At 42.5% G+C, this 27,683-nt stretch overlaps 1 protein-coding gene across 1 annotated transcript in view; it reads left to right on the top strand.

The window, feature by feature from the left end:
* LOC134539017 (protein Wnt-10a) overlaps positions 1 to 27,586 on the top strand; it is a 107,238-nt gene extending 79,652 nt beyond the window's left edge. Inside the window, exons 3-4 of the mRNA XM_063380684.1 lie at positions 11,182 to 11,447; positions 27,062 to 27,586. Of these exons, the coding sequence (XP_063236754.1) occupies positions 11,182 to 11,447; positions 27,062 to 27,586 (791 nt within the window). The remainder of the gene's footprint in view (positions 1 to 11,181; positions 11,448 to 27,061) is intronic.
* The last annotated feature ends 97 nt before the right edge of the window (positions 27,587 to 27,683 follow it).

Here is a 27,683-nt window from a genome sequence, read left to right as displayed (position 1 = left end):
TAGACAGAGGGAAGCCTAAGATGTACATCAAGTTCTGTCCCTGCCCGAACACGCCAGAATATTCACCTTCGGCCAACCTCGGGTTTATTTATATATAATTATATTTCTCTGTTTATTTTAATGTAGCTATACTAACCTAACTAACCGTCCATAGTGTTTTAAAGTGTTTTAATGTAGCTAACCTAACTGAACACTTTTAATATTTGAATTCATTTTTCCTGCGCAAAAATAAAACAAATCCCGAGGTTGGCCGAAGGTGAATATTCGGGCGTGTTCGGGCAGGAACAGAATTTGATGTACATCTTATGTTTCTCTTAGACAGATGGGTGCGTAGCGTCAGCAACCCCGGCCCACGAGTGCCCAATTTTACGTGTAATCTAGTTCTGTGCACACGCGCTTCGCTACGACAGTCTGAAGACAGAACACTCTCGCTGTCCCTCCTCGAGGGAACGCCTCGAATAAAAATTAAAAAAATAATAATAATCTGAATTCAATTTTGAAATTCATTTAGTGCAACAAAAATATCGTTAGAACTAGTACAACCGGGAATAAATATAAACCCAAGACGCCATCTTGTCAAAAGTTTTCAAGTCCATCAAGTTCGCATTTATTTAACCAAAAAATATTGTGCCTTTATGATGGCAAAGATGATAACTGAAAAACTGGATTATGATACATCATTAATAATGTGATCGTTGACATGGTGATCATCGGGAAAACGTAGTAGAAAATCGTTAGAAAAATAATTTTAAAATTTTAAGAATTTTAATTTTTAAAAAAATAAAATATCTTCAATGTCCAATCACTCTACCTTGGAGGATTGGCACACCTGATTTATTGGCTCTAGACTTCGTCGTCTTCGTACTCTACGCGAACTACAGACAAACTATTGATTTTTAAGAGCGCCTTGTAGGTAGGCCAACAACTTTGCAGTAGAGCGAAGCCGGTGATATATGCGCTAGGAGAGCCTGATTGGTAGGTCGGCGTGAAAGCTTTCTAAGTGTGCGGTGTTTGTCACGGAAGGAAAACAGCATTCATTAACATAATTTCACCATTCTCGGATGTTTGATTACATTTACTCTGTGACTATAACTATCAAAAGAGTAAAAAGTAATATTCATAACAGCAAATTCCACCCAGATTACACCTCTAGGAATTTTAACCCCTCTTAAAAAAAACTAATCATGTTAATGCAGAACTTTCAACAACACATTTTGATTTCTAGGACTACTTAATAACACCTCTACGGATTGGATTGTGCTCATTAGGCTTGCGATATTGCATTCTATGCAATAATAATAAAAATGTAGCAAGTGCAGGTTTTTGATGAATTTCTTTTTATAATGTCGTGGCCTACCAAATTCAGCTATATTGTTACCGAAGAATCAGATAATAATAAATATAACCTTTATTGCCGAAATTGTTGTAATAAGCAATGAAAACCACATTAACTTTTCACTTCACTTTATAAACAGTTGACGAAACAGTTCACGTGTAGATGACTTGTAATTAATTTTAAAAACTGGCATTTAGCTATAAAGTTTATATATAATTATGAATAAGTTTTCATATAAATAAACTGTAATCAAATATCTATCATCAATTGTATGAATCACCATAATTTTTTAGTCAATTGTAACATAACCTATTATTACTGCACACAGCGTAACGGGACACAGCGTACCGTAACAATGAGCGTAACGGGACACAGCGTAACGGAACAATTTGCGTAACGGGACACAGCGTAACGGAACAATGTGCGTAACGGGACACTTTTTCGTGCGTCTAGTCGGCGTTCATCGATTTATTAGACGTCACGTCAAAAAAATTATTAATTCAATTTTATTCTAAGAATATACAATTTATCTATTCACTTGGAAAAGAGTTATTTCATTTGAGATCATACCCACGACTTTACTATTCTCAATTATTATCTTTTATTCTATTAAAAAATATCAGTAATTTATTGTTACGGTTTACTGCGGGTTCGTAAAGGATAGCCCAATTAAAGATTTTTATCACACACAGTTTTATTTATTGCCACTACTTATGTCACTTACAAAAATCTTCTAAAATGGCAAATAATTAATTACACTTAAAGAAAGGTCTATTCCCCAGTCACTCGTTCCACACCCTTCGCTGGGCCGCACCTCTGGCGCAACTCTCGTCGCAGCACCCCTCGTGGGTCTCCACCGCGGGACTCCGTCGCCACACTCCGCCGCCGCCGACGCACTTCCCCTTCGCCGAGGATCCGCTCGACACCTCGCTCGCAACTTCGCTCGGGAGTCCGCCGTGCCAGCGACTCTATCGCCCGGAAACTCCGCCGTGGGAAAACTCCCGACTCCACTGAACTTCCTCACTCCCTGCCCTGGAACCTTCGTCCAAGGACTTCGCCACTCTGCCGCACCCGCTGCACTATCGCCCCGGAAGCTCCGCTGCGGGAAGGCTTCCACCTGAACTCTCTCTCTCTCTCTCTCTCTCTCTCTGAACTCCACTGACTCTCGCCCTGACGTCTTCGGGCATATATATAGGCCCCGGCGCAATTCCAGAACTCACGAGAGCGGCCGGGGCCAGTCGCGCCATTCCGCGCCGACCCGACGGCAGAAATCTCTCGAAACACGTGTCGGCGGCTCGCGCAACTCCCAGCTGTCCGGTGTCAGTTACGTGTCAAAGGCATGGCACCGCGCGGGTAGTGGTGGGAAGGATGGGGGAAAGTGACAATCCTTGTTATCTTCCAGGCGCGCGGTGCATATCATGTTTCGGCAGCCGCCAGCCAGCTCTGCACCTGCACGTGTCCCGGTCTTGGTCACATTCGTAACATTATTTTTATATATAACCAATCAGCGAGAAGTTTTACTTCTGTTGCGCGTGGACTCCACGCACACTTTTTTATACAGTTAAAAAAAGGGGAGGGGAGACTTCGCAATTTTTTCAACTTCAATTTTTCACATAAAAAGATTGTATATTAAAACTCATTTACTTAATACGTCCACGATCCACCCCGTAAATATATAGCATTCCAATCTACCCACTTCGTGTTTCATTACGCGATCCTGACAACACTCTTCCTTTCTTTCTCTTACAAAAAAAAATACATTAAACTGTTCTTAATTTGTGAGAATTAATTGTAATTATTTTCAAACTGATCGGCTTTAATATGAGAACTCTTACAGAGTAAGTTTCTTAAACTGAAGGGGTTTTTTTTACTAATAACTAAGAGGGTAGTATTGTAATTATTTTGCTTATAATATTTCCTAATTTTTGTATCGTTTTAATTGAGTTAATAAAACCTAATAAATAGTTAATAAAAGGCTTTTGATTTAACTAAGCATCTTCTTATTTAATAGTTTTTATTAACTTAAAGGACCATTTTTATATCTGTCCTATTTTGTGCCTGTACACATTTGGATTAACCATTAATATGAAACCATCGCTTTAAATATTTATATATTGTTACGAGTCGAGAAAATATGTTCGGAAAGGATAACTCGTTTTATTAATTGCAGTTTTAAATATTAGCTTATATTTACACTGTTAATTGAATAATAACAATTAAAATGACTTGATGTAAGCTTTTGAACATACGCCATTGTTAAGCATCACTCAGTAGCTCTCGGCTAGCTTTCCGGGTTATTTGTTGAGCATGTTTGCTGGTGACCGGGGATTTGACTGTGAGTCCCCTAGGAACGACTCCCTTACTGCGACATTTACAGAGAAATGTCAAGTTATTGGAACGTTGTGATTGATCAATTATTTTCTTTTCCCACTTTCTCAGAGAAATATGCATACCGGGTCAATACCGGGCATTTTTATTATCTTTGAAAGATTTGTGCAATGGGAGTGCATGACTTGATGTAAGCTTTTGGACATACGCCATTGCAATGCCGTATGTCCAAAAGCTTGCATCAAATCATGCACTCCCATTGCACAAATCTTTCAAAGATAACAATAAAAATGTCATTGGAAGAAATAAATCACACGTTTGTAAGTTCACTGGTCACTCTCCCACAGTGGCTCTCCCTGCTCCTGTCCGCTATCGCTCGCCAAGAGGTCAGCCTCAGACCATTCTCTCCTGTGCACACCTCTCAGTCCCGTCCTGGGCACGTCCCGTAGCCCTCACAAGTGTCGCGTCATCATGAGAGTCGACTCAACACCCGAAGCTGCGAGAAGGCCACCTGGGAAGGTGCCGAACCCTCGAGAGACACAGAGAAGCTCCGCTCCTGAACTCGGTGGGAAAGCGTCGGGGGAGGGCAAGGAGGAACGGGCCTCACTAATGGACTGTGCGCCGGCTCCATGAGAGAGAGAGAGAGAGAGAGAGAGAGAGAGAGAAGGTTCGTGGGTAAGGGGTTCACCAGGGGTCACGCAGGGTAACGCGCCGGGCCATCCTCGTCTCTAGCAGCCTCGCAACAATATCATTCGTAAATCAAAAAAATTAAGTTTTCCCAAAATCCTAAGAATTCAGGTTTCAATGGTTTTGGGGGAAAACCTATTTTTTTTTATTTATTAAATTTACTTTAAAAAAAGAGTTTTAAGGTGAAGGCTACGTGCGACAGGTATGCTTCCAGTACATGCTAGGGCTGACGTAATAATTTTTTTCCTGTAGTTTTATACAAAATATTCAACAAGGACTAAACAGAATGTGGTTAGGTTATAAGAGAAAAGTAATTTGGGATGCTGCCCCCTTAAGTCGTCCTCATCTCGACTTCAGTCGTCGACATGACAAGGATCGACCACGCCAGCTCCCTGACATAACCTCCGCCGGGTCTGAGCGCTACTCGAAGGCGAGCCAGTTCTCGCCGCGCCGCTAATGGAAACCTGGCGCAGACGAACGGAGGAATGCCTGGCGCTACTGCTTCCCTCTGGCGAGACGACAAGTCAAATAAAATAAAAAGATCTTCTACGAAACCGCTCCCACGATTCGTCTGAGACCTCGCTGTTAAGGCTCGTTCCCACACGCGAACGTTGGTTATTTCTTTTTCTCCCCCACTTACTGCATTCATTTCAAGGATTTTCTTCGTGGATCCATTCCGTCGTTTTTGAGCGCATTTTTAATTAAATATTATTTAGTAGCTGTAAAAATTCGCGGAAAATCTTAATAAAATATGATCACTCGCGCGACCATTTTTTACAGCGTGGATGTAACGATTTGTAAATATCTGCTGAGATAAATTGTGACACAATGACAATTCAAGGGAGCTGTCGGAATAGATTTACAGGAAAATATCTTATTTAATAGTGCTGAAAATTATACATAACAAATTTCAGCGTTTTTTTTTTTTTTCATTTTGGTTATTTCATTTACGCAACGTAACTTTGGTTTAAATTCCATAAAATAATTTCGCGGTTTTACTAATTATTTTTAATTAATTCCTAGAATAACTTTCTTTGGTTTTTATAAACGTTCTCATAAATTTAATAATGGGGGTATATAAAGATTTTGAAAACCTTTCAGTCGAATTTATGTTTCAATCCAGTATGAATTCAGATCATGAAATCGTGTGGTTCACAGTTTTTAACTAATCGTAAAAATTTGGTTTTATTTTCCAAAACCCTGCAAAAACCCATGCTTCTAAGACTTTATAAAGGATAAAGTATTATGTGAGATTTCCTAAAATTTAGATGCTTACGTCAATGGCTTTATATGTACGATTTATTCGAAACTGCACACCACACGATTGCATTTAGTTCATGATAGTGTTGAATTTTTTTTTAAGTTTATAATCAGTACTTAAAATACATTTAATTATTTACAGAATTTTCAAGCTATTAACGATAGCTATAAATTCTTAAATAATTTATGGGTTTATTTTTAGCTTGGATGCAATAGTTATTAGCCGAATGCTATTAATGACCTGAATAATAGCACGCAAGTTATCAATAATTACAAACGCTTTTGCGACATTTTACTTCTATTGAATAACGCTTTGTAAATTTTAACGATAAAAATGCGTGTAAATAAAAAAATCTGAAAATTTGTAATATATATTAGGGCGTTATAGTCATATTACTGTCGTCTTTTTAAATAAACCTTTGTCATTTATACCTCCTAACTCGACTGATATTTTTATCGCTTTGTTACATATGTAAGACTGGATGTATTTTTGGGAAACTATGGTTGTTTATTTGACGATGGTTTTGGTGTCTATGAAATTATTAACTAGGTAGAAATTTTCCGAAATTTGCATCTATTTAACGATTTCAATCAGTAGTCTTTCTACGAAATCTATCTAGCAAGAGAACTTTCACGATTGATTCTTCAGGCATAGCCTTTAAAAGTAAGTACTGTTGAAGAAATTAAACAACCATATGGCGTGAGTGAGACATGAGCCTTAATGTCGCATCTCAGCTCAAGCGAAAAGGCTACATATACAGTTCCATGTTTTCCATCGTTCCTGAATGTTAGTCAACAGAACATTTCCGCGTTATCTTGCATTTATAACACTGCGTACAAGAGAGCATCTTCCTTCTTGAGAAAACAAATGTAGCTCTTAAAAATGTTTCGAAATATTACAACACAACCAACTTCACCGAATGATTATTTTCTTATTTTTTTTCTCCAAACAGTTGGCTGATAGAAGAAAATTCCATTAGGTGCCATGTGTAGTGACAAGATTCTCGCATGAACATAAAAAGAAACAAACATTACAAATTTACGCTAAGATCACGTCCTGAAGGTTGTGGCCTGAACCGTGTGGAATTCACAAGATACTTTGGAATACCTTGGGACACATGTTCTTAGCATTCTGTCAACACACAGCGCTGGTATGGTACTAAACTACAATTAAAAATATATCTCTGTTACCTTCCGTATTAATGGAATTACGAAGATTTGCTACAAAAATACATATAAAACTAATTTATATAATAAGAAACTACGTATTACAAATTGTACACATTATTCTGTTACATACAAATCAAATTGTATGTTTAGTAGGATTTTTTCCAATGAGTTCAGCGTGTTTTTCATACAGTTTCTGACATAAAATTAAATCTTATTTTACCTTTAGTCTACCACATTTACTCTTGAGGAGGTATTATCAGTAATTAGTGCAATTTAAGGATAGTAATGATGTGTCCTTTATCGATGCAGCCTTAGCTAAAAGATCCCTTCACTTCAAGTTTGCAATCAGTAAAACACCAGCCGTTCGATGCTAACATAACCTGGTGCATCAACAAACAAATACTTATTTTTTTGGGAGTCATTTGTTTGCTTTTACAAATTTTTTGCACTCTATTTCGGGTAATATTCCATTTATTTACATTAAAATCAATACTATGACCGTAAGGCTCCTTTCAGACGAGGGAATTTGGTTGATTCAACTAAGTAGCCGGGCTGATTCTCAACTAGTTGACTGCCGTGTGAAGACTCTTTATGGGCTGGTTTCACACCAGGCAACTTGTGGAGTCAACTTCTTTTCCCAACAGGAGGACAGTACGATGTCAGAACCTGAGGAGGCAGAAGCACTTCTTGTGCTGTCTCTCCTGTAAGAAGAGAAGCAATAAAAAGGATCGGCATAGCATTTTCGTGCCAATAGTCTCCAAGCTTCGCTCCTTTGGATTTTTGCGCCGTACTCCTCAAACTGGTTCACTTTGGAGCCGACTGGTGGCACGCCCTCCATCACGACCTAGGTGGACCCAACCAGGCGACTGATGTGAAGGACGAATGCCAGCAGTGTCCTGTGTTGGCTCTACTGGTGAGCGACACAGGTGCATATTAGCCACCCGCCATAAAGGATGAGGTGACTGCGGTTCCCAATAATTTGACACATCGCTACACTCCTCAACACCCGTCCTTGCATCTAGTGGAGTCAACTAGTCGCCTTATCTGAAAGGGGTTCAACAGATAAACATAAGAGGGCTATGACAGCATTTGTCTGGATAAGCAAATCAACTATAGTTACATTTGTACCAGAAGATAGCACCACAAACTCCTCAAAGCTCACAAGGACACGAGCGATCAGCCCTTTCACAAAAATACTGCATCGGTGATTCGGCAGGCATCCTTGAAACTGTTCGGGAAGTCAACAAATGGAATTCACAGTTTTTTAATCCTTTTTTTAAGGATCCTTTAGGCTAAATTGCCCGTTAAGGAGGTTTCCGGGCACAGCATAGCTATGAAATGTTTCTGTTCGCCAGAGTTCTTTGAGGTCCTTATCGCTAACACATGACGATCATGTAGCGTGAAAGGTTGTCAATTCAGTGGTTTTTCCATACATATTTATTGGGTTTATCAATCCTGCAGCGGTAAAACAAACCAGTCGGTGGCTTCTAATGGTAGTTTAGAAGCATTGTCAGAGGTATTCATTGATGTTGGGTGAGATATTTTAGTTTATTTCTTCATAATTTATTAATTCAAACCCAGAAATGTACTTCAACTATAAATAATTAGAGGCAATCTTTAAACTTCAATATTTGTGTTGTTATGACTACCTTATGCCTGGAACAAAAGAGTCTGTGCTGGTACGCTAAGAAGTTTTCTAACTAGGATACTCCGGGTTCATGCCAAGTGCCAACATTAATAGTTTTTAATAGTCCAACATAACCTTAAAGATACAAATAAAAATAACTGATAATTTTTAATGTTATCTTTTTAAATATATGTATTTGCTCCTTGGAAGGAGACTAGGAATATTTTAAGGGAAACATTTTATTCAAAAATTAATTATTGATACAAAGGCTATTCTTGTTGCCTTAAGGGAAAGAGACACAGAAAATATGAGTGAGAAATTAGGTGTTGTAGCCATATAAACATCATTTATTTGTAAACAGGACTAGTAATACAGGTATAATAAGTGATAGGCGGGTCACGCGAAATGTTGTTGATTCTTCGTTTATTTTTCACTGCCCCTCCGAGGTAAACGAAGGGCCCGAGGGAAATCCAATTTTACTTATTTCGTTATTGTTTATTTATTTATTTATTCACAGCCAAATTTAGCTCTTTGCTGTTTTACAGTTGGTACATGACAAAACAAAACAAAAAACTCTAATAGTAAAAAAAATTATTTTATAAAATAAATGCTAATACAATACAATTTACAAAATAAGCAATAAATAAAATCAGTACAGTACAGAATTTTGACACTGCCTCTAATTAAAATAGTTTTAGAGTAGTAAGGAACACCGCATTTATTAATGTACAGTTTTCCTTACCCCACAATTAAAATTTATATAAATATAAAAACCTTAAGTTACAGTTGTCATAATGGAAACGTGATCTGGAAAAAATGTATAACTTTTAAGGTTCCTAACGGATTTTAATTTTGGTCCAATTATCAGGGTAAACACGGGCATAAAACAATATTTCGGAACTCCACCGCCCCCCCCCCCCCCTTTTTTGGTACTCGGTCTGTGGAGATATTGCCCCCCACCCTTTTGTCCCTTTTTTTCTCCCCCTCCTCCCTGTCATAGGCCGTGTCCACAGCGCATGCGTGGTCGGCTGGGAGCCAAGATCCGCTTCCGAGCAAAACGTTATGCGTCCGGGGACTGATCGGTGTTAAACGAATCTTTAATCTTCTCGGCTTACGCTAGAGACCTTGCCACACGGTCGATATTTATTTTTTTTCCTGCGACTCTATTGCCAAATACATTCGAAGGGACGGAAAATATCATCCAATTTTCTTCATCAAATAATTCTGGGCAAATAACCTCTAATATGTTTGGTCTGATCTGTTTCAAACTTTTCAATTTTAATCTCTTATTGAAATTAAAACTGCTGGATTAAATTTTAAAACATCTTTAAATTGAACTAACTTTAATACCTGTTACACAATAGAATTCGTGTTCAGATTTTTACATACTAAATTTATTTTGCATACGAATTTCTTACAAGCATAATTTTGTTTATTTCACACTGTTAAACCCTTTAATCGCCCGTGTGTGTTCTTCGCATTTTAAAGATTCGCTGTGACGGAAACGTCTCAATTCGTCGAACACCCGGCATGTTTCAGAGCCCGTCTAAATGCAAAATATTTTACGGGAACTAAAGTCATCCAACATGTTAAACAAACTAGGCTGCGCTTGTGACGTTATTTGTGACTTCACAACCCTCCAACGTTATTGGACGAAACTATATTAGGAAGGTGTTAAAAACGAATTTTTGACAGTGTGACAGGGTCTTAACATGTGACATTTTGTTTTTTGATGTGTAACATCTTAGCTGTCGCTATACGGCATTTGGTGGGAGTAATTTCACGAAGGGAACGGAAATTTGTAACCGAGGTGCAGCCATTTGTGGCGGAACGCCCAAACCAAAGTTAAATTTTATAGTATTAACTGTTTAATGAATATTTTATAAAATTCCTGGTCAAAAATCAGTTGCTAATTTTTTTTTAAATTCTACTCCGCTCTTATCTGAGCCGTTCCATTATATAGTTTTAAAATTTCTTGCTGATAATTAAATGATATTAAAAGTCGCCGTAGCTGCTCAGGCAGCGAATTCTAGCGGCGGGTGCGGAAACTACGTGTGCACGAGTCGAGAAATGTAGTTTAAAAACAGCATTTGTGTACATTTATCACGCTCTCAGCATTATTTCGAAGAATTCTATGTTGAGTTCGGTATCTTGAGTTTGGCATGACAACAAAAAAAAACGACACATTTACCTCTCTAAGCCTGTAGTGGCCCTGCCGAGGTATCTATATATGCATGTAATAATAATTACGTGACTATTATTTTATCCTTGATTAATTTAATACTATTTAACGATACCATTAAAATTTCCTGTCAGGATTCTTAAGTAAAACTCTAGAGTTAAAAAATTGGCTTTTAAGTCCCCCTGAGGTCCGCACAGGGAGGGAATCTGGATGATCTTCCACCCCTAGCGGAGACGTTCTATCTTAGAAACTTAGTTGTTTGGTCTCCACAGGGACCACGGGTGGCTACCGACCGACGACCCATTGTACTTATTACATACCAGTAGTTAACAGCTCCCTGATGATAGCGACTGCGATGTCGACCGAAACGTCGGTTAATTTATCGCCAAGGACACGGCTACAACCCAGGAGCCAAGCTACATCATACGGTGGCCGTGAAAGCCTGTGAAAATTATTAACTTATTATATATGGTTAAACTTACTAATGTGTTAGTGTATGATAGCATAGAGATGGGCATGTGCTATTAATTTGTTAGTATAATAAAAGTGTGCTGACGGCATGACAGCACGAGGACAGGTGTGTGTCCCCAGGCTTCAGGGAGGCGGCCTTCGCGCGCGCCATCTCGGCGGCGGGCGTGGCGCACAGCGTGGCGCGCGCATGCAGCGCCGGCCGCCTGGCCGCCTGCGGCTGCGGCGACCGCCTCCGCCGCGCCGGGGGCGGCTGGAAGTGGGGCGGCTGCTCGCACAACCTCGAGTACGGCATGCGCGTGGCGCGCCGCTTCCTGGACTCGCGCGAGCCCCGCGAGGGAGACATTCAGTCGCGCGTCAACCTGCACAACAACCACGCCGGCCGCCTGGTACGTAGCGCCCGCACTCCGCACTCCGCACTCCGCGCTCCACGCTCCACGCTCCACGCTCCACGCTCCACGCTCCACGCTCCACGCTCCACGCTCCACGCTCCACGCTCCACACTCCACGCTCCACACTCCACGCTCCACACTCCGCACTTCATACTCCTCGCTCCACACTCTCACTCCGCACTCCGCACTCCGCACTCCGCGCTCCACGCTCCACGCTCCACGCTCCACACTCCGCACTTCACACTCCTCGCTCCACACTCTCACTCCGCACTCCGCACTCCGCACTCCGCGCTCCACGCTCCACGCTCCACGCTCCACGCTCCACTCTCCACGCTCCACGCTCCACACTCCACGCTCCACACTCCACGCTCCACACTCCGCACTTCATACTCCTCGCTCCACTCTCTCACTCCGCACTCCGCACTCCGCACTCCGCGCTCCACGCTCCACGCTCCACGCTCCACGCTCCACACTCCGCACTTCACACTCCTCGCTCCACACTCTCACTCCGCACTCCGCACTCCGCACTCCGCGCTCCACGCTCCACGCTCCACTCTCCACGCTCCACGCTCCACACTCCACGCTCCACACTCCACGCTCCACACTCCGCACTTCATACTCCTCGCTCCACACTCTCACTCCGCACTCCGCGCTCCACGCTCCACGCTCCACACTCCGCACTTCACACTCCTCGCTCCACACTCTCACTCCGCACTCCGCACTCCGCACTCCGCGCTCCACGCTCCACGCTCCACGCTCCACACTCCACGCTCCACACTCCGCACTTCATACTCCTCGCTCCACACTCTCACTCCGCACTCCGCACTCCGCACTCCGCACTCCGCGCTCCACGCTCCACGCTCCACGCTCCACACTCCGCACTTCACACTCCTCGCTCCACACTCTCACTCCGCACTCCGCGCTCCACGCTCCACGCTCCACGCTCCACTCTCCACGCTCCACGCTCCACGCTCCACACTCCGCACTTCACACTCCTCGCTCCACACTCTCACTCCGCACTCCGCACTCCGCACTCCACACTCCGCACTCCACACTCAACAATCCGCACTCTGCACTCCTCACTCCGTACTCCGCACTTCACACTCCTCGCTCCACACTCTCACTCCGCACTCCGCACTCCGCACTCCGCGCTCCACGCTCCACGCTCCACTCTCCACGCTCCACGCTCCACACTCCACGCTCCACACTCCACGCTCCACACTCCGCACTTCATACTCCTCGCTCCACACTCTCACTCCGCACTCCGCGCTCCACGCTCCACGCTCCACACTCCGCACTTCACACTCCTCGCTCCACACTCTCACTCCGCACTCCGCACTCCGCACTCCGCGCTCCACGCTCCACGCTCCACGCTCCACACTCCACGCTCCACACTCCGCACTTCATACTCCTCGCTCCACACTCTCACTCCGCACTCCGCACTCCGCACTCCGCACTCCGCGCTCCACGCTCCACGCTCCACGCTCCACACTCCTCGCTCCACACTCTCACTCCGCACTCCGCACTCCGCACTCCGCGCTCCACGCTCCACGCTCCACTCTCCACGCTCCACGCTCCACACTCCACGCTCCACACTCCACGCTCCACACTCCGCACTTCATACTCCTCGCTCCACACTCTCACTCCGCACTCCGCGCTCCACGCTCCACGCTCCACACTCCGCACTTCACACTCCTCGCTCCACACTCTCACTCCGCACTCCGCACTCCGCACTCCGCGCTCCACGCTCCACGCTCCACGCTCCACACTCCACGCTCCACACTCCGCACTTCACACTCCTCGCTCCACACTCTCACTCCGCACTCCGCACTCCGCACTCCACACTCCGCACTCCACACTCAACAATCCGCACTCTGCACTCCTCACTCCGTACTCCGCACTCCACGCTCCACGCTCCACGCTCCACGCTCCACACTCCGCACTTCACACTCTCACTCCGCACTCCGCACTCCGCACTCCACGCTCCACACTCCACGCTCCACGCTCCACACTCCGCACTTCACACTCCTCGCTCCACACTCTCACTCCGCACTCCGCGCTCCACGCTCCACGCTCCACACTCCGCACTTCACACTCCTCGCTCCACACTCTCACTCCGCACTCCGCACTCCGCGCTCCACGCTCCACGCTCCGCACTCCGCGCTCCACGCTCCACGCTCCACACTCCGCACTCTGCACTCCTCACTCCGCGCTCCACGCTCCACGCTCCACGCTCCACGCTCCACACTCCGCACTTCACACTCCTCGCTCCACACTCTCACTCCGCACTCCGCACTCCGCACTCCACACTCCGCACTCCACACTCAACACTCCGCACTCTGCACTCCTCACTCCGCACTCCGCATTCTACACTCCGCACTCCACACTCCGCACTCCACACTCCGCACTTCATACTCCTCGCTCCACACTCTCACTCCGCACTCCGCACTCCGCACTCCGCGCTCCACGCTCCACGCTCCACGCTCCACGCTCCACACTCCGCACTTCACACTCCTCGCTCCACACTCTCACTCCGCACTCCGCACTCCGCACTCCGCGCTCCACGCTCCACGCTCCACGCTCCACGCTCCACTCTCCACGCTCCACGCTCCACACTCCACGCTCCACACTCCACGCTCCACACTCCGCACTTCATACTCCTCGCTCCACACTCTCACTCCGCACTCCGCGCTCCACGCTCCACGCTCCACGCTCCACACTCCGCACTTCACACTCCTCGCTCCACACTCTCACTCCGCACTCCGCACTCCGCACTCCGCGCTCCACGCTCCACGCTCCACGCTCCACACTCCACGCTCCACACTCCGCACTTCATACTCCTCGCTCCACACTCTCACTCCGCACTCCGCACTCCGCACTCCGCGCTCCACGCTCCACGCTCCACGCTCCACACTCCGCACTTCACACTCCTCGCTCCACACTCTCACTCCGCACTCCGCACTCCGCGCTCCACGCTCCACGCTCCACGCTCCACGCTCCACTCTCCACGCTCCACGCTCCACGCTCCACACTCCGCACTTCACACTCCTCGCTCCACACTCTCACTCCGCACTCCGCACTCCGCACTCCACACTCCGCACTCCACACTCAACAATCCGCACTCTGCACTCCTCACTCCGTACTCCGCACTCCACGCTCCACGCTCCACGCTCCACGCTCCACACTCCGCACTTCACACTCTCACTCCGCACTCCGCACTCCGCACTCCACGCTCCACACTCCACGCTCCACGCTCCACACTCCGCACTTCACACTCCTCGCTCCACACTCTCACTCCGCACTCCGCGCTCCACGCTCCACGCTCCACACTCCGCACTTCACACTCCTCGCTCCACACTCTCACTCCGCACTCCACACTCCGCGCTTCACGCTCCACGCTCCGCACTCCGCGCTCCACGCTCCACGCTCCACACTCCGCACTCTGCACTCCTCACTCCGCGCTCCACGCTCCACGCTCCACGCTCCACGCTCCACACTCCGCACTTCACACTCCTCGCTCCACACTCTCACTCCGCACTCCGCACTCCGCACTCCACACTCCGCACTCCACACTCAACACTCCGCACTCTGCACTCCTCACTCCGCACTCCGCATTCTACACTCCGCACTCCACACTCCGCACTCCACACTCAACACTCCGCACTCTGCACTCCTCACTCCGCACTCCGCACTCTACACTCCGCACTCCACACTTCACACTCCGCACTCCACACTCAACACTCCGCACTCTGCACTCCTCACTCCGCACTCCGCACTTCACACTCCGCACTCCACACTCAACACTCCGCACTCTGCACTCCGCAATCCGCACTCCGCACTCCACACTCCGCACTCCACACTCAACACTCCTCACTCTGCACTCCTCACTCCGCACTCCGCACTCTACACTCCACACTCCGCACTCCACACTCAACACTCCGCACTCTGCAGTCCTCACTCCGCACTCCGCACTCTACACTCCGCACTCCACACTCCGCACTCCACACTCCACACTACACACTCGCACTCCATGTGAGAAACAACTTTCCACGCAACTAGAATATAGTATTAGCATTTACACTGGGTTCGGATTCTTACCCAGGAATTACCTATGCTTCATTTTGTCCCAGTAACTCCAATAGTTAAAGTCATTTGTAAACCGTTCTCTGAACAGCTTTCCAGTATGTCTCCACGCTAGACTCTGTCCGACGAGTTTTACGAGACGGATAAAACTCGTCACTGGAAAAACAAAGTTTTGAGACTTCCAGAGCGTTATATTTTTATTTCGACAGCTTTTTTTTTAGAGTGCACAATGCAGAACCCTCAAGGATGCGCCAAGTAATCTCATCAAAATATACCATAAGAACAATTGGACAAGAAGAAATCACCACGTGGAAACTGGCAAGCGCTCCGTATCAACGGGAAGTTCGCTCCTTTCGAACCATTTCAAAGACAGAGGTCAGAGTTTGAAGCGATCAGCCGCGAGGCCTTCCCCCCCCCCTCTCCCTGACCCCCTCACTGAAAACGCGCGTGAAGACGTGGACGGGTACGAAGAAGCTAAGCGCCCTCCCCCCCCCCCCCCCAACTAGGGCACACATGCGGTGGGTGAAAACTACATCAAGAAGATGGGTCTGGTTGCGAAAAGGATTTCAGAATATTTTAAGGGCGGATAAGTAGTTCTTTTTCCAAATTTCCTTTTTATACTGTGTTTAAAAAAAAAGTGAAAATGGTTCAAAAGCGCTTTTTTTTTTTAGAATATATCTTCAAGCTTGAAACACCCGTTACAGATTATTGAAAACACTCGAGTGATTCCCGTTACCCCTTCATCCTCATTATCCCGCCACATAATGTCACGGTGGCCGCTGATATCTCGCAGTTACCCCATGCACGACGAGGAGACTGCACAGCCTCGCGCTTAGAGGCGACACCGCCCTAGAAGCACCAGCGAGCGTGGCACTTATCGCCACGCCTCACAAGCACTCAGTCCACAAGGCGTTCTCCACCGTGTCTGGACCGGTGCTGCAAGTGAAACTTCAAATACAGGGGAGCGGTGAATTGGTAGGGTGCACAATTATCGGGAGGGAGGGGTACTGAATTGTATCCCCTTGGAAAGGGTACCTTTCATACTTTTGGTGGCGGTAGTGTAGCTGGGTAGAAACTGGAAAGGTACCCTTTCCGATTTCTTAAAATGTTCCGGTTTTAATGGAAATATGCACTGGAAAGGTATCCCCTCGGAAAGGGTACCTTTCAGGATTTTCTGTACAATGACACAGCAGAAAATAAACTGGAAAGAAACCCTTTCAAAACTTTGTTCTTTCATAGTCCAATCAAAATCATAACTTAAAAAATAAGAATTTTTTTTACATTTCATTTGAAGTAGTTTTGAATCATGTTGTAAGTAACGATTCATAGGTTAAGATCATAAGCAATCTAAAAAATAAAATACTATAAAATATTGTGAACGGTTGGTTGGGTTAGTATAGCTACATTAAAAAATACTATGAAAACATGTGATACCTTTCCAGTGCATTTTTGCATTAAAACCGAAACATTTTAAGAAATCGGAAATGGTACCTTTCCAGTTTCTACCCAGCTACACTACCGCCACCAAAAATATGAAAGGTGCCCTTTCCAAGGGGATACAATTCCATCGCCCCCAATCATCCGAACGGAACACGTGCACTAGCTTGCAGGTGCACAAGCGTACAGACGATATGTAAAGGTACACTAGTGCAAAAGTATGTTAGTGCTCAAGTATGCGAGGTGTGCTGTAATTCAAATATTATATCGTGCGTTTCTGCTGCCAGCTATGTTTGTTTTTTTTGGCAAGTAATTTTATCTACTTAATTAAACTTTAACACTGACTGACAGACAACTCACAACCTAAACCGTCGGACCTATTTGAAACTTATAGGAAATATTCCTTGATTACCGTAGGTGTGTACTAAGAAGAGATGTTTTTTAAATTCCATGCCTCAAGTGTGAAAATCGGTGGTTAAGGTTGTGTGAAGAACAAATACCTCTCACTGACTCACTAATCACGAACTCCCCGGAACATATTTGAAATTTGGCATTTATATTCCTTTTGCGGTTTGCGAGGGCATTAAAGATCAAAATTTTCCTATCCATCAAAGCTATTGCATTGTTGGTGCTTTCTTCTTCACCAGTATACTTAAACAATTTTTTGCAGCTGTGAATATTATCGAATTTATTGAAACGTCGAAACCAATTATTAGAGCGAATGGTTGGAATGCTCGATATTTATTTTTTTTAATCTCCTATTATTTCATTAATGTTCTTCTGCATTTCGTTATTTCACACTCTCGCACCAGTAGTGCATAATGTCCATCTAAATTCAAATTATAAGTAGGCGTGTATTTTTATACACAAAAATATTACTCAATTTAGCAGCGAATGATTGCTGGAGAATATTAGCACTTGACAAATCAGACATACGACCGCGCAAAACAGGAAACATATGCTGCCACTAGTCGAAAACACTGTTAAACACTTGATGAAACTGTCTACCATTTCCCCCTTTCATAGCCATCAGTGCAGGAAAAACAGCGTGAAAGAACTATAAAAAAAATTTAAAAAGACACCTGGCACACTTAATTTTACGACAAATATTTAGTTCATTACATTTTGACTTCTTCAGCCGTGTTCACCCTTGTGCTACAAATAAGCCTGCAATCTGTAGCACAAATTTCTCAAACCGCACCGCAGACCCCTCCCTCTTGACATGTCCCCCTCCACCCCTAATCACATTCCCTTCATTAACTTTCTTAATTCCTGCTCGCACTGGGAGGACTCCTGATTCGTTTCGCCCGGCAACTCCTATTCTTCATCGCGCCCTTGATAGTTATGCGAGCCCACGAGAGGGGCGGCTCTTCTTCGAGAAGACACTCCCACGCCAGCCTCCGCGACGTGCCATTGGCCACGGTCGGTCTCTCCCCCAGGAACTGTAATGTACGACGCGGGGAGGGAGGGCCGCAGACGTGTTCCCAGACCCCCCTTCTCCTTAATTATCATCAGTGGCACGAGGGGAGGGTGAAGAACATTGTTGCTTCTCGAGAGAGTTTGGGGAAGGGGGAGGGGGGTTTATGAAGAAAATGTTTCTGGGGCGTTGCGATGTCGGTCACGCCTCGTCTTGCCACCACCTAGGCGGCCGGACCCGCCGCGTAGACAAAGGGATATAAACGAGGTTTTTACCCTCGCGGCAGCAGCCCCTGGGGAGACGGGGTGGGGGTAGATACAGCGGACCACCCGCGAGAGATAGACCCTTATTACCTGCCCCTCCCCCATCCTATTTCCCTCTCACCTCCTCCCCCCCACCCCCTTCAAAAAAAAACACCTCGCATCATCCTTGACGCCATAATTCAGCTGCCGGTAACAATAAGCGAGCTATTGAGAGGAGGGCATTTTTCGAGAAGAGGAGATGTTTCTTTTTTTTTTTACCATCCCTTACTCCGCCGAGTGTTGGCCACACTGCTGGGTGTCGCCTTTAACGGGGTAGGTTGTAAAAGGTGAAATCTACGTGGAGTCAGAATAACCCGCGGAATTCTTTCTGTCCCCCCCCCCATCCCCCCCCCACACACACACACACACACCACACACACACAACTCCTCCTGGAGGGAAAAATTTACATGTCTACGTTTGGTGTTCAGTCAGTTCAATAAAAAAGTGATAATTTCATTTTATAACAGAAAGAAATTGATTGTCTGTAAAGTCGGTTTACGGACGATAGTTAAACGTGACAACGTCATAACAAAACATTGATGAAATTATTAATCCAGAAGAAAATGAAATATCATATTCGGCCTGAGACTGAGCCGTAATAGGTTTTTGCAACCAAACCATTTAGGCATTAAAAATATTATATTCTTTGAGGAAGAAATTTTTTTTTAAATTTTTCTATCTTTTGTATGATAAAATCTCCCTCTGCATACATTTATGAATAAAATTTGAATCATTTTTATTGAAGTATCACTATTTTGTATGGATACAAAGAAGGAGTGAAATGAAATCTACAATTTAATTAATAAATTTACTTTTATTTGCATTCATTAATTCAAATATAGTTATTTCTTTTAAAGTGTCGTGCGCGCGGTATTTATTTTTACAAGTACAAAAAAAAAATTTCAGTGGCCGGGATTTGATCTGTCAAACCTATCGATTGGTAGTCAGCGATGCTAACCGCACGACCACGAGGCCATATTGGATACAGATGTTTCAGATGCTATAATTTAATATTATTCCACGCACGAAATATGTTTGAATTTATTTTAACTAGCATATTCTTTGTTAGACTCGAAATATTTACACGCTCGTGGGCTCATAATTATAATACGGTATGTGATTTAGTTTATCAAATAATAACTCATGACAAATAATTACCAATGTCAAACTAAAACGTGAAAAGTATCATACCAGCAATAAATATTTAGTTACACAGCTAAAACAATACTCATACAACACTGTTTAAATATACTGATTTACACTAGTAATTAAAATAATACGTACTTGTAAGAACGTCATTTCCTTGCGAATATACTCCCGTGGCGCCGTGCACAACAATAACCTGAAACCCCGCTATGTTGTCGTCTGCCCCAAGCCGTGTGTGGCGACATGCGCAGGCGTGATCCAACCGGCGCGACCCGCCTATCCCTGCAGCATGGCGGGGTGAAACATGAGCAGTACGCCATCACGTGCCGGCCGAGTTCTCTGTACTGTCCACAACATACCAGAGAGATGCCACGCATGCGTAAACAGGACACATCCGTAGTGGGACATCCGTATTGGGACATCCGTAGTGGGACAATTTTTCGTGCGTTCAGCCAGCGTTCATCGATTTATTAGACGTTGTCACGTCAAAAAATAAGTAAAATCTTTGTTTATGTTCCTTCGGGATAGCTTTTCGCACAGATTATGATGACAGCATTTAAAATGAATGGCTAGAAATGCTAAGGTCAGTGAATTAAAAATCCTTAGCATCTTTAAAAAAAAAATTCTCATATAAAGTCTCGCGAAATTGTGATTTATTTTGTTCCGACCGCGTAGTTGCAGGAGGGAGCGGCTAACTTTCGATACATTCGGAACTTTTCGGGCATCCGACTCAGGGACAATGAAATTTACGCGTCCCTTGTTGTTTCTCGCTCGTTTGAGCGAACGTCAGGTCGTCTACAGTAATGACCGGTGCAGAGCTGCCAAGAATAAAACATGGTTCAGACACCAAAAAAAAAAAAAAAAAATTAACACGTGAGCGATTCTTTTAGTACTCCCCAGAGATGTGTTAACATCTAACCTCGGTAACGAGCAAATTCACGTGTACCAATGTTGCAAATACTTTTACAATACGGAACTGGGATACGAAAGTCAACGTAGAATTCTTTAAAATAATGAAGAATATGAGGAGTGTACGCAAACTGTTTTTGACGTGGCAACGTCTAATAAATCTATGAACGCCAGCTGCACGCACATTGTCCCGTTACGATGTGTCCCATTACGCTCATTGTACGATTGCGCCGCATCTATCTCTCTTCATCTCGATTGGAACAACCATCGTATTGACTTTTTCGAGGCACATTAAACTTGAAACACTCCCATTCGTTTCCTACTTTTCCTATCCTTAACAGAATAACACAGATTGGAAGAAGTTAAATAACAAACATGTATAAAAGTTATAGTTAAATAATCTCTTCGTTTAAGTAATAAACATACGTATTTGAATTAATGAGTGCAAATAAAAGTAAATTTATCAATTTAATTGTAGATTTAATTTCACTCCTTCTTTGTATCCATGCAAAATAGTGATAATTCAATAAAATTGATTCAATTTTATTCATAAAAGTATTCAATCATTTCATCAATATTTTGTTATGACGTCATGTTAAAATATCGTCCGTAAACCGACTTTACAGACAAACAATTTTTCAACTGCATTTCTGAACGCGAATCACACGTAGTTCCGCACCCGCCGCTAGAATTCACTGCCGGAGAACAGATAGCAGAGTCTTGGTTATAATTTAAGTTCCATATGACACCCGTTCTATTCAAGAAATTACCCCTTACCAAATGCCGTAAATCGTGTACATACTTAGATGATGCACATAAAACAATGATGCAAGTTACGTTGGATTATGATAATCTGTCTTATATTTGCTGACAGGATAAGTTATGTAACACAATGTAGTGATTTAAAAATGTAGATTTATTTGTTATTTGAATGTTATGGACCCCTGCCTCTATCAGCCCCACTTTCAAAAAATATCTTCATTAAATCTGTACTAATAAGAACAAAATATTTGAAAATGGCAGATTAAAATCTTTGCCGCCTTTAAGATTTAGTCTTTATCAATAAAGATCCTGTTCAAATACCTTATTCCCGGTAGTATGAAATTTAAAAAAAGTTAATAATCTCTTCACTGAACAAATAGTGATGGCTTGAACTCATATTATTCACCCCTTTTATTGAATAGTTGGGTTCTGAATGAAATTTAGCTAACCTGTTGCTCAAGAAAGTGGAAAATATTTGTCTAGATCTGATTAAAATTAAAATTAATCAGGTCTAAACAAGAATGTGTGCAACCAGATAAATCACCCTTAACCCACTTTTCCACACCTTAAAAAAATTCTATACCAACTAATAAAGTTTAGTTTTCTAAAAATTCAAAATAATAAAAACGTAACTGTCTTTATCTGATTAATAAAAAAAATGCCCCTATTAATCTGTTTATACGATAACTCGAAAGTTCCCCCAACCCCTATTCCACCTTTTAAAGCCTTATGTTGGTACTACCTGATTACATTTTAGACACTTGACATTCAAAACTAAAGGGAATTTAACATCAACTGATTTCGAAAAGAAAAAAAAAAGCACCGTCTTAATTTTCCTAAGTGAAGTATGATTTTTTTCTCTGCTTGAAGACCGGCCAATAACGCTTTATATGTGCTGTAAGATCATTTTCTGTTACAAAAGTTATACAACAAAATTTTTTATAATATTTGTAACTAATAATTTCTTACTAGTTTGATGCATTAAAACAAAAAAAATGGAAATTATCTCAACATCCGTACATAAGTACACGCACAAATGTTTTTCTTATTATTACATATTTGGACTGGTTTTATCTAAGGTTTTTTGTACTTTTATAATTCTTATGTTAATTCACTTCCAGGTTTGGAATGGGAATTATGAAAGAGGTAGGAAAACACTAAACACGTATAACAAATTAATTGCCACTTACATGACTTCACATTTTGTGATTTTAAAGCCAAATAAATAATCCTTTAAATAAATCTGAATAGTTTGAAAAAAATCAAACTTGCAACTAACGTGAGTTAAATCATTTCTTATTTTTACCGCTAAGTAAATATAAATACATAAAATATAATTTCATTTCATAAATAGATGTTTATTTCTGCTTTTTTTATTCAAACAAGTTAGCCTTTGAGGACAGTGCTCATAGAAGATATCAGAATACTTAATAATATTTTAGTTTACTTTCAAGACGTTTGCTCTGAAGTCATTCGTTCGTCTAAAGAATATTTATGCACTCGCCGACATCAATCACTAAGTTTCCCTTGCTCACATTCGTTGAAGTCTCCATGGTAAGATGCGTATTCGGCAGGCTGGATTTTAAAGCTGCCGTGCACGACACAACTTCAAAACGTACCTGCAATTACAAGTAATCACATTAGTGCTTTCTTTATTTTATCTTAGCCTTGGAACACCGAGAACGTCAGAGGATTATTCCAAAGCGCCATTGTCTTTCCTGGCACTGTTGGGCCCCTTCGGAACCTCTGTTCGAAAACTTGAAATTAGTTAAGGAGTGCCTGGAGGGCAGGCAACGCTGTAGCACACCACCGTTATGAAAGGCTGCATACGTTCAGGCTGAAACTTGGATTTCTTCGACGGGGTAGTCGGGCAGAAAAATAAACAGGAAACTATGGGTACAAGAATCACAATACAATAAAAAAATGGTTCTCTATAAAGTCGGTTTACGGACGATAGTTTAACGTGACAACGTCATAACAAAACATTGATGAAATGATTGCATACTTTTATGAATAAAATTGAATCATTTTTATTGAATTATCACTATTTTATATAGATACAAAGAAGGAGTGAAATGAAATCTACAATTTAATTGATAGATTTACTTTTATTTGCACTCATTAATTCAAATATTTTTATTACTTTAACGAACAGATTATTTTAACTATAACTTTATAAATGAAAGTGATTGTTTAATTGGAATGTTCAATTGGCTCCATTAAATAGGATATTTCCTTGCATTTTGGTTAGGCGGTTCAACTCGATATTAAAATTTCTAAATATTTTTTTTTAATTCTCTTTTATGTTTCTTTTTGTTTATTGCTCTTTATTTTGGAAATAATTGAAAAATGGAAAAATAACCAAAAAATAATTAATAAAACAATAGTTTAGTTAAAGTACTAAATTTTAAAGCTACTTTTGAAAATCCCGTTTTAACCTATTTAATATAATAGTAGATTCATAGGCCAATCGAGTGGAAGATAGATGCGGCGCAAGCGTAAAATTATCGTAACGGGACAATGAGCGTAACGGGACAATGAATCATCCTTTTTCGTGCGTGCAGCCGGCGTTCATCGATTTATTAGACGACACGTCAAAAAAACTTTACAGAAGAGAAACTATTAACAAATGGAAAGAAAGAAATATTTCTCGTGTACATAAGAATAAAATTACGTAGGTCTATAAAAGAATGTCCCAGTTATAAATTCTAATAGTATCAACTGTAAGTGTTGTAGTGTGTTGGTACAAGGTCACAATTGAAGAGTAACTCAAACAGTTATAAATAAGCGCATGTGCGAGTACTTTATTTTTTCTCTCGCTTGCAGCGCCACCTACGCCAAATGAAGACTCCTTGTCGTAAAGCGTTTTGCATTCTGCAATTTGTTAAGAGTGAATCTGCAATGTCAGCCCTGCCCATCGGAATCTCTCTGTACGAGATTGGTTGAACGGTCGAAGTCCCTGAACGTTGGATTGGTCGAAATGGTCGAGACGACGGAGCTGTCTTCCACGGTCACCTGACGTAATGCCATGCGATGTTTATCTTCGAGGCTTTATTGAAATCGTGTCTACGTTCCACCGCTACCCAATGATTTGCCAGAGTTGAGACACAGAATTGAAGAGGGTATTGCTCCCATTACTCCGGACGTGTTAACCAAGTGTGGGAAGAATTGGAATTTAGGTTGGATGTGTGCTGTATAACTAAAGGTGCACATTATGAAGATTTCTAAGAAAAAAACTAGGTTAGTTTACTTTAAATTTGATGCATGGTTTGTTGTGAATAGTTTAAATTAAACTATTATATAATACCATTGAAACTGGGACATTATTTTATGGACACTCTGTAGTATTCAGTTTTAAATTTTCTTTTCAATTCTCAAAAAAAAAAAAAAGGAATCCATCCAAACCAAATATTTGTAAAGCATACCAAATACACATACTATGTATTGAAACACTAACACTGAATTTTAAAACAGAATTTTTACCGTTACAAACATTATATTATATCATAAATAGCACAAACAAGTGCTGACTTATTACAAATATATAGAGTCGTTACGTATACAGTCGTTAATTATGTGATCAAAATCCCAATTTAATCTTAGCAGAAATGTTACCTTAGAATTCTGCGTATAATTGCGTGAATAATATCCGGCATACGTTTGGGGGGAGGGGTTGTTTGTAAATTGGTAAATCAAGCGTTAATGCCTTCTTGATAATTAGTTAATAATATGTGTCTTTTAAACGAAAGAAATGCGTGTCCAAATGTGTGATGGTAAAAATGTTGTTAACTAAAACACACAGCTAAAGAACATACAAGTCTTAATTCTTACCAAAACTACATACCATTAATATAGTAAAGAAATTACTATTTTGGCTTCCGAGGTTCAGCTACGTCCGTCAAAGTGGTAGTTTGTACCAACGTTTTTCTCTGCATTGCAACAGGTAATGTCAGGGTTAAACCCAGAAGATGCCTGCTGTAATGCAGAGCGAAACATCTGTACAGTCTAACACAAAGACGCAACTGAATCTCCAATACCATAATAGTTTATTAAACTATTGCTACGAAGTTATGCAATATGATTTAATATGTAAAATTAGTTATAAATATTTACTAAAATTATTTTTTTCAGCAGTTTATGGAACAATTAATTGGCAAACCAATAACAATTCTACCAGTAACTTAATACAAATTTTTAATTCCTTTTATTTCCTTTCTGAAAAAGCTCAAAATTGCAAGTATTTTTCTAGAAAGTTTTGCATGAACAAAACCCTTTTTAGCCACACGGAGATAGTCATATAAATAATTAATACTTATTTTTAATAATTAGACAGTATTATAAAACATAAATACTTTTTTTTAAGAATAATACAACTGCCTTTATTGTACCCCATCACCTCCAGGAAATATAATGTTTAAAAATCTCTTAGCTAATTTTCAGACATTTGTACTTATAAGTACAAATAAGGACTGAAAACTAGCTCACATGTTTTTTTCTCTTCGTCTTCGAGAAAGCATATAAAGAATGTTATGATAACCATAATGTGGGTACCTGAGTATGGCACTTTGTTTGGCTTCACTTTCGTTTGCACATGCGGAAGAACATACTATTTACAAATACCTTTATCAACTTTAAAAAAAACGAAGTTACAGAAAAGCAAATATCTGAGCCTGTACGAAAGGCTTTATGAACTTCCTTACACATAAAATATTTTCAGTACTACTACAAATAATTCCTTTGAAAATCAGTTGCCAAGAGATAGTTTGTAACATATTGTAACTTTGTACAACACATTACCATGGTTTTTTCTGCATGTGTGAATTAAGCTTTTCGATATAATACGAAATATCTATTACAAACTTTGGTGCATAATTTTAAATTTTATTTGATGTTACATTCAAGCATAATTTTGGGAACATAGAAAAAGTAATTGAATATTTAATAATTCAAATTTATTTTATTTGGTTATACTTATTAATGTGCACAGTTAATACTGGAAAGCTATTCAGGGTACGTTTTACAAAAAAAACTTTAATTATTGGAGCATAAATGCCAAGGTGCAAGAATCCGAGCCCATCATTACTGCGAACACCATTTTGTAGTGAATCAGTTGCTTTTATCTAAATGTACTAATTTTGAAACAACAGTAAATGTACTTTAATATGTATGCTCCATTTACAAAAAATATATATATAGTTTAGCACTTTGTTAAAAATTTTCACTTAAAATTTACGAAGAAAGTTGATTAGAAATTATTTAAGGATCTTCGTAAACTTACCGTTATCTACAAAAATTATCGGATACCAAGTTCACTTACTTTCAGTACATCAACAAGACTACTACTTAGAAGAACACTCTTATGTCATTCATGTGTATGTTTATCCTGTATATAACAAAATAAAAGCTCAAAAGTTTAAATGTAGTGTATTTTATACAAAGATTTGGTATTCTGAAATTGCGAAGATTTCTTCGTTAATTTTAGGTGAACTCTTGTTGAGATGTCTGTTATGCAGTGTGTGTCCGGGGCAAGGAGGTGGTGGTGGCGTGTCTGCAGGCGGTGGCGACCGGCATGCAGGCGCGCTGCAAGTGCCACGGCATGTCGGGCAGCTGCGAGCTGAAGACGTGCTGGAAGGCGGCGCCCGACTTCCGCGCCGTGGGCGACGCGCTGAGGCAGCGCTACCTGTCCGCCGTGCTGGTGGACCAGTCCAACCTGGGCAGCGGCTCGCCCCTGCTGCTGGGAGGCCGGCGACAGCGTGACCGGAGGCCGCGCAAGAGGCCGCACCAGCGGCGCAGGTTCCGCCCCGGCCGCCGGAGGGACCTGGCGCTCAGCCTCCTGTACTACGAGCGCTCGCCCAACTACTGCGAGCGCGACCCCGCAGTCGACTTCGCCGGCACGGCGGGGCGCACCTGCAACCGCACCGGCGCCTCGTCCGACGGCTGCGCGTCGCTGTGCTGCGGCCGGGGGTACAACGTGGCGCGCGAGCGGCGCGTCGAGCGCTGCCAGTGCCGCTTCCAGTGGTGCTGCACGGTCGCCTGCCAGAACTGTACCGTCGAAGAGTGGATCACTGTCTGCAAGTAGTGCGCTGTCTTACACCCAGGTGGTTCAAACAGCCATCTCGGAGCCACGTCTAACACTGCCCCACAAAGCAGCACAACGAGCGCTGATAATGCCGCTT

The sequence above is a fragment of the Bacillus rossius genome, chromosome 14 (genome assembly GCF_032445375.1).
Source record: "Bacillus rossius redtenbacheri isolate Brsri chromosome 14, Brsri_v3, whole genome shotgun sequence".
Classification (NCBI taxonomy): Eukaryota; Metazoa; Arthropoda; class Insecta; order Phasmatodea; family Bacillidae; genus Bacillus; species Bacillus rossius.
Note: the sequence above shows the minus strand (reverse complement) of the source record. Positions and strands in the feature narration are given on the sequence as shown.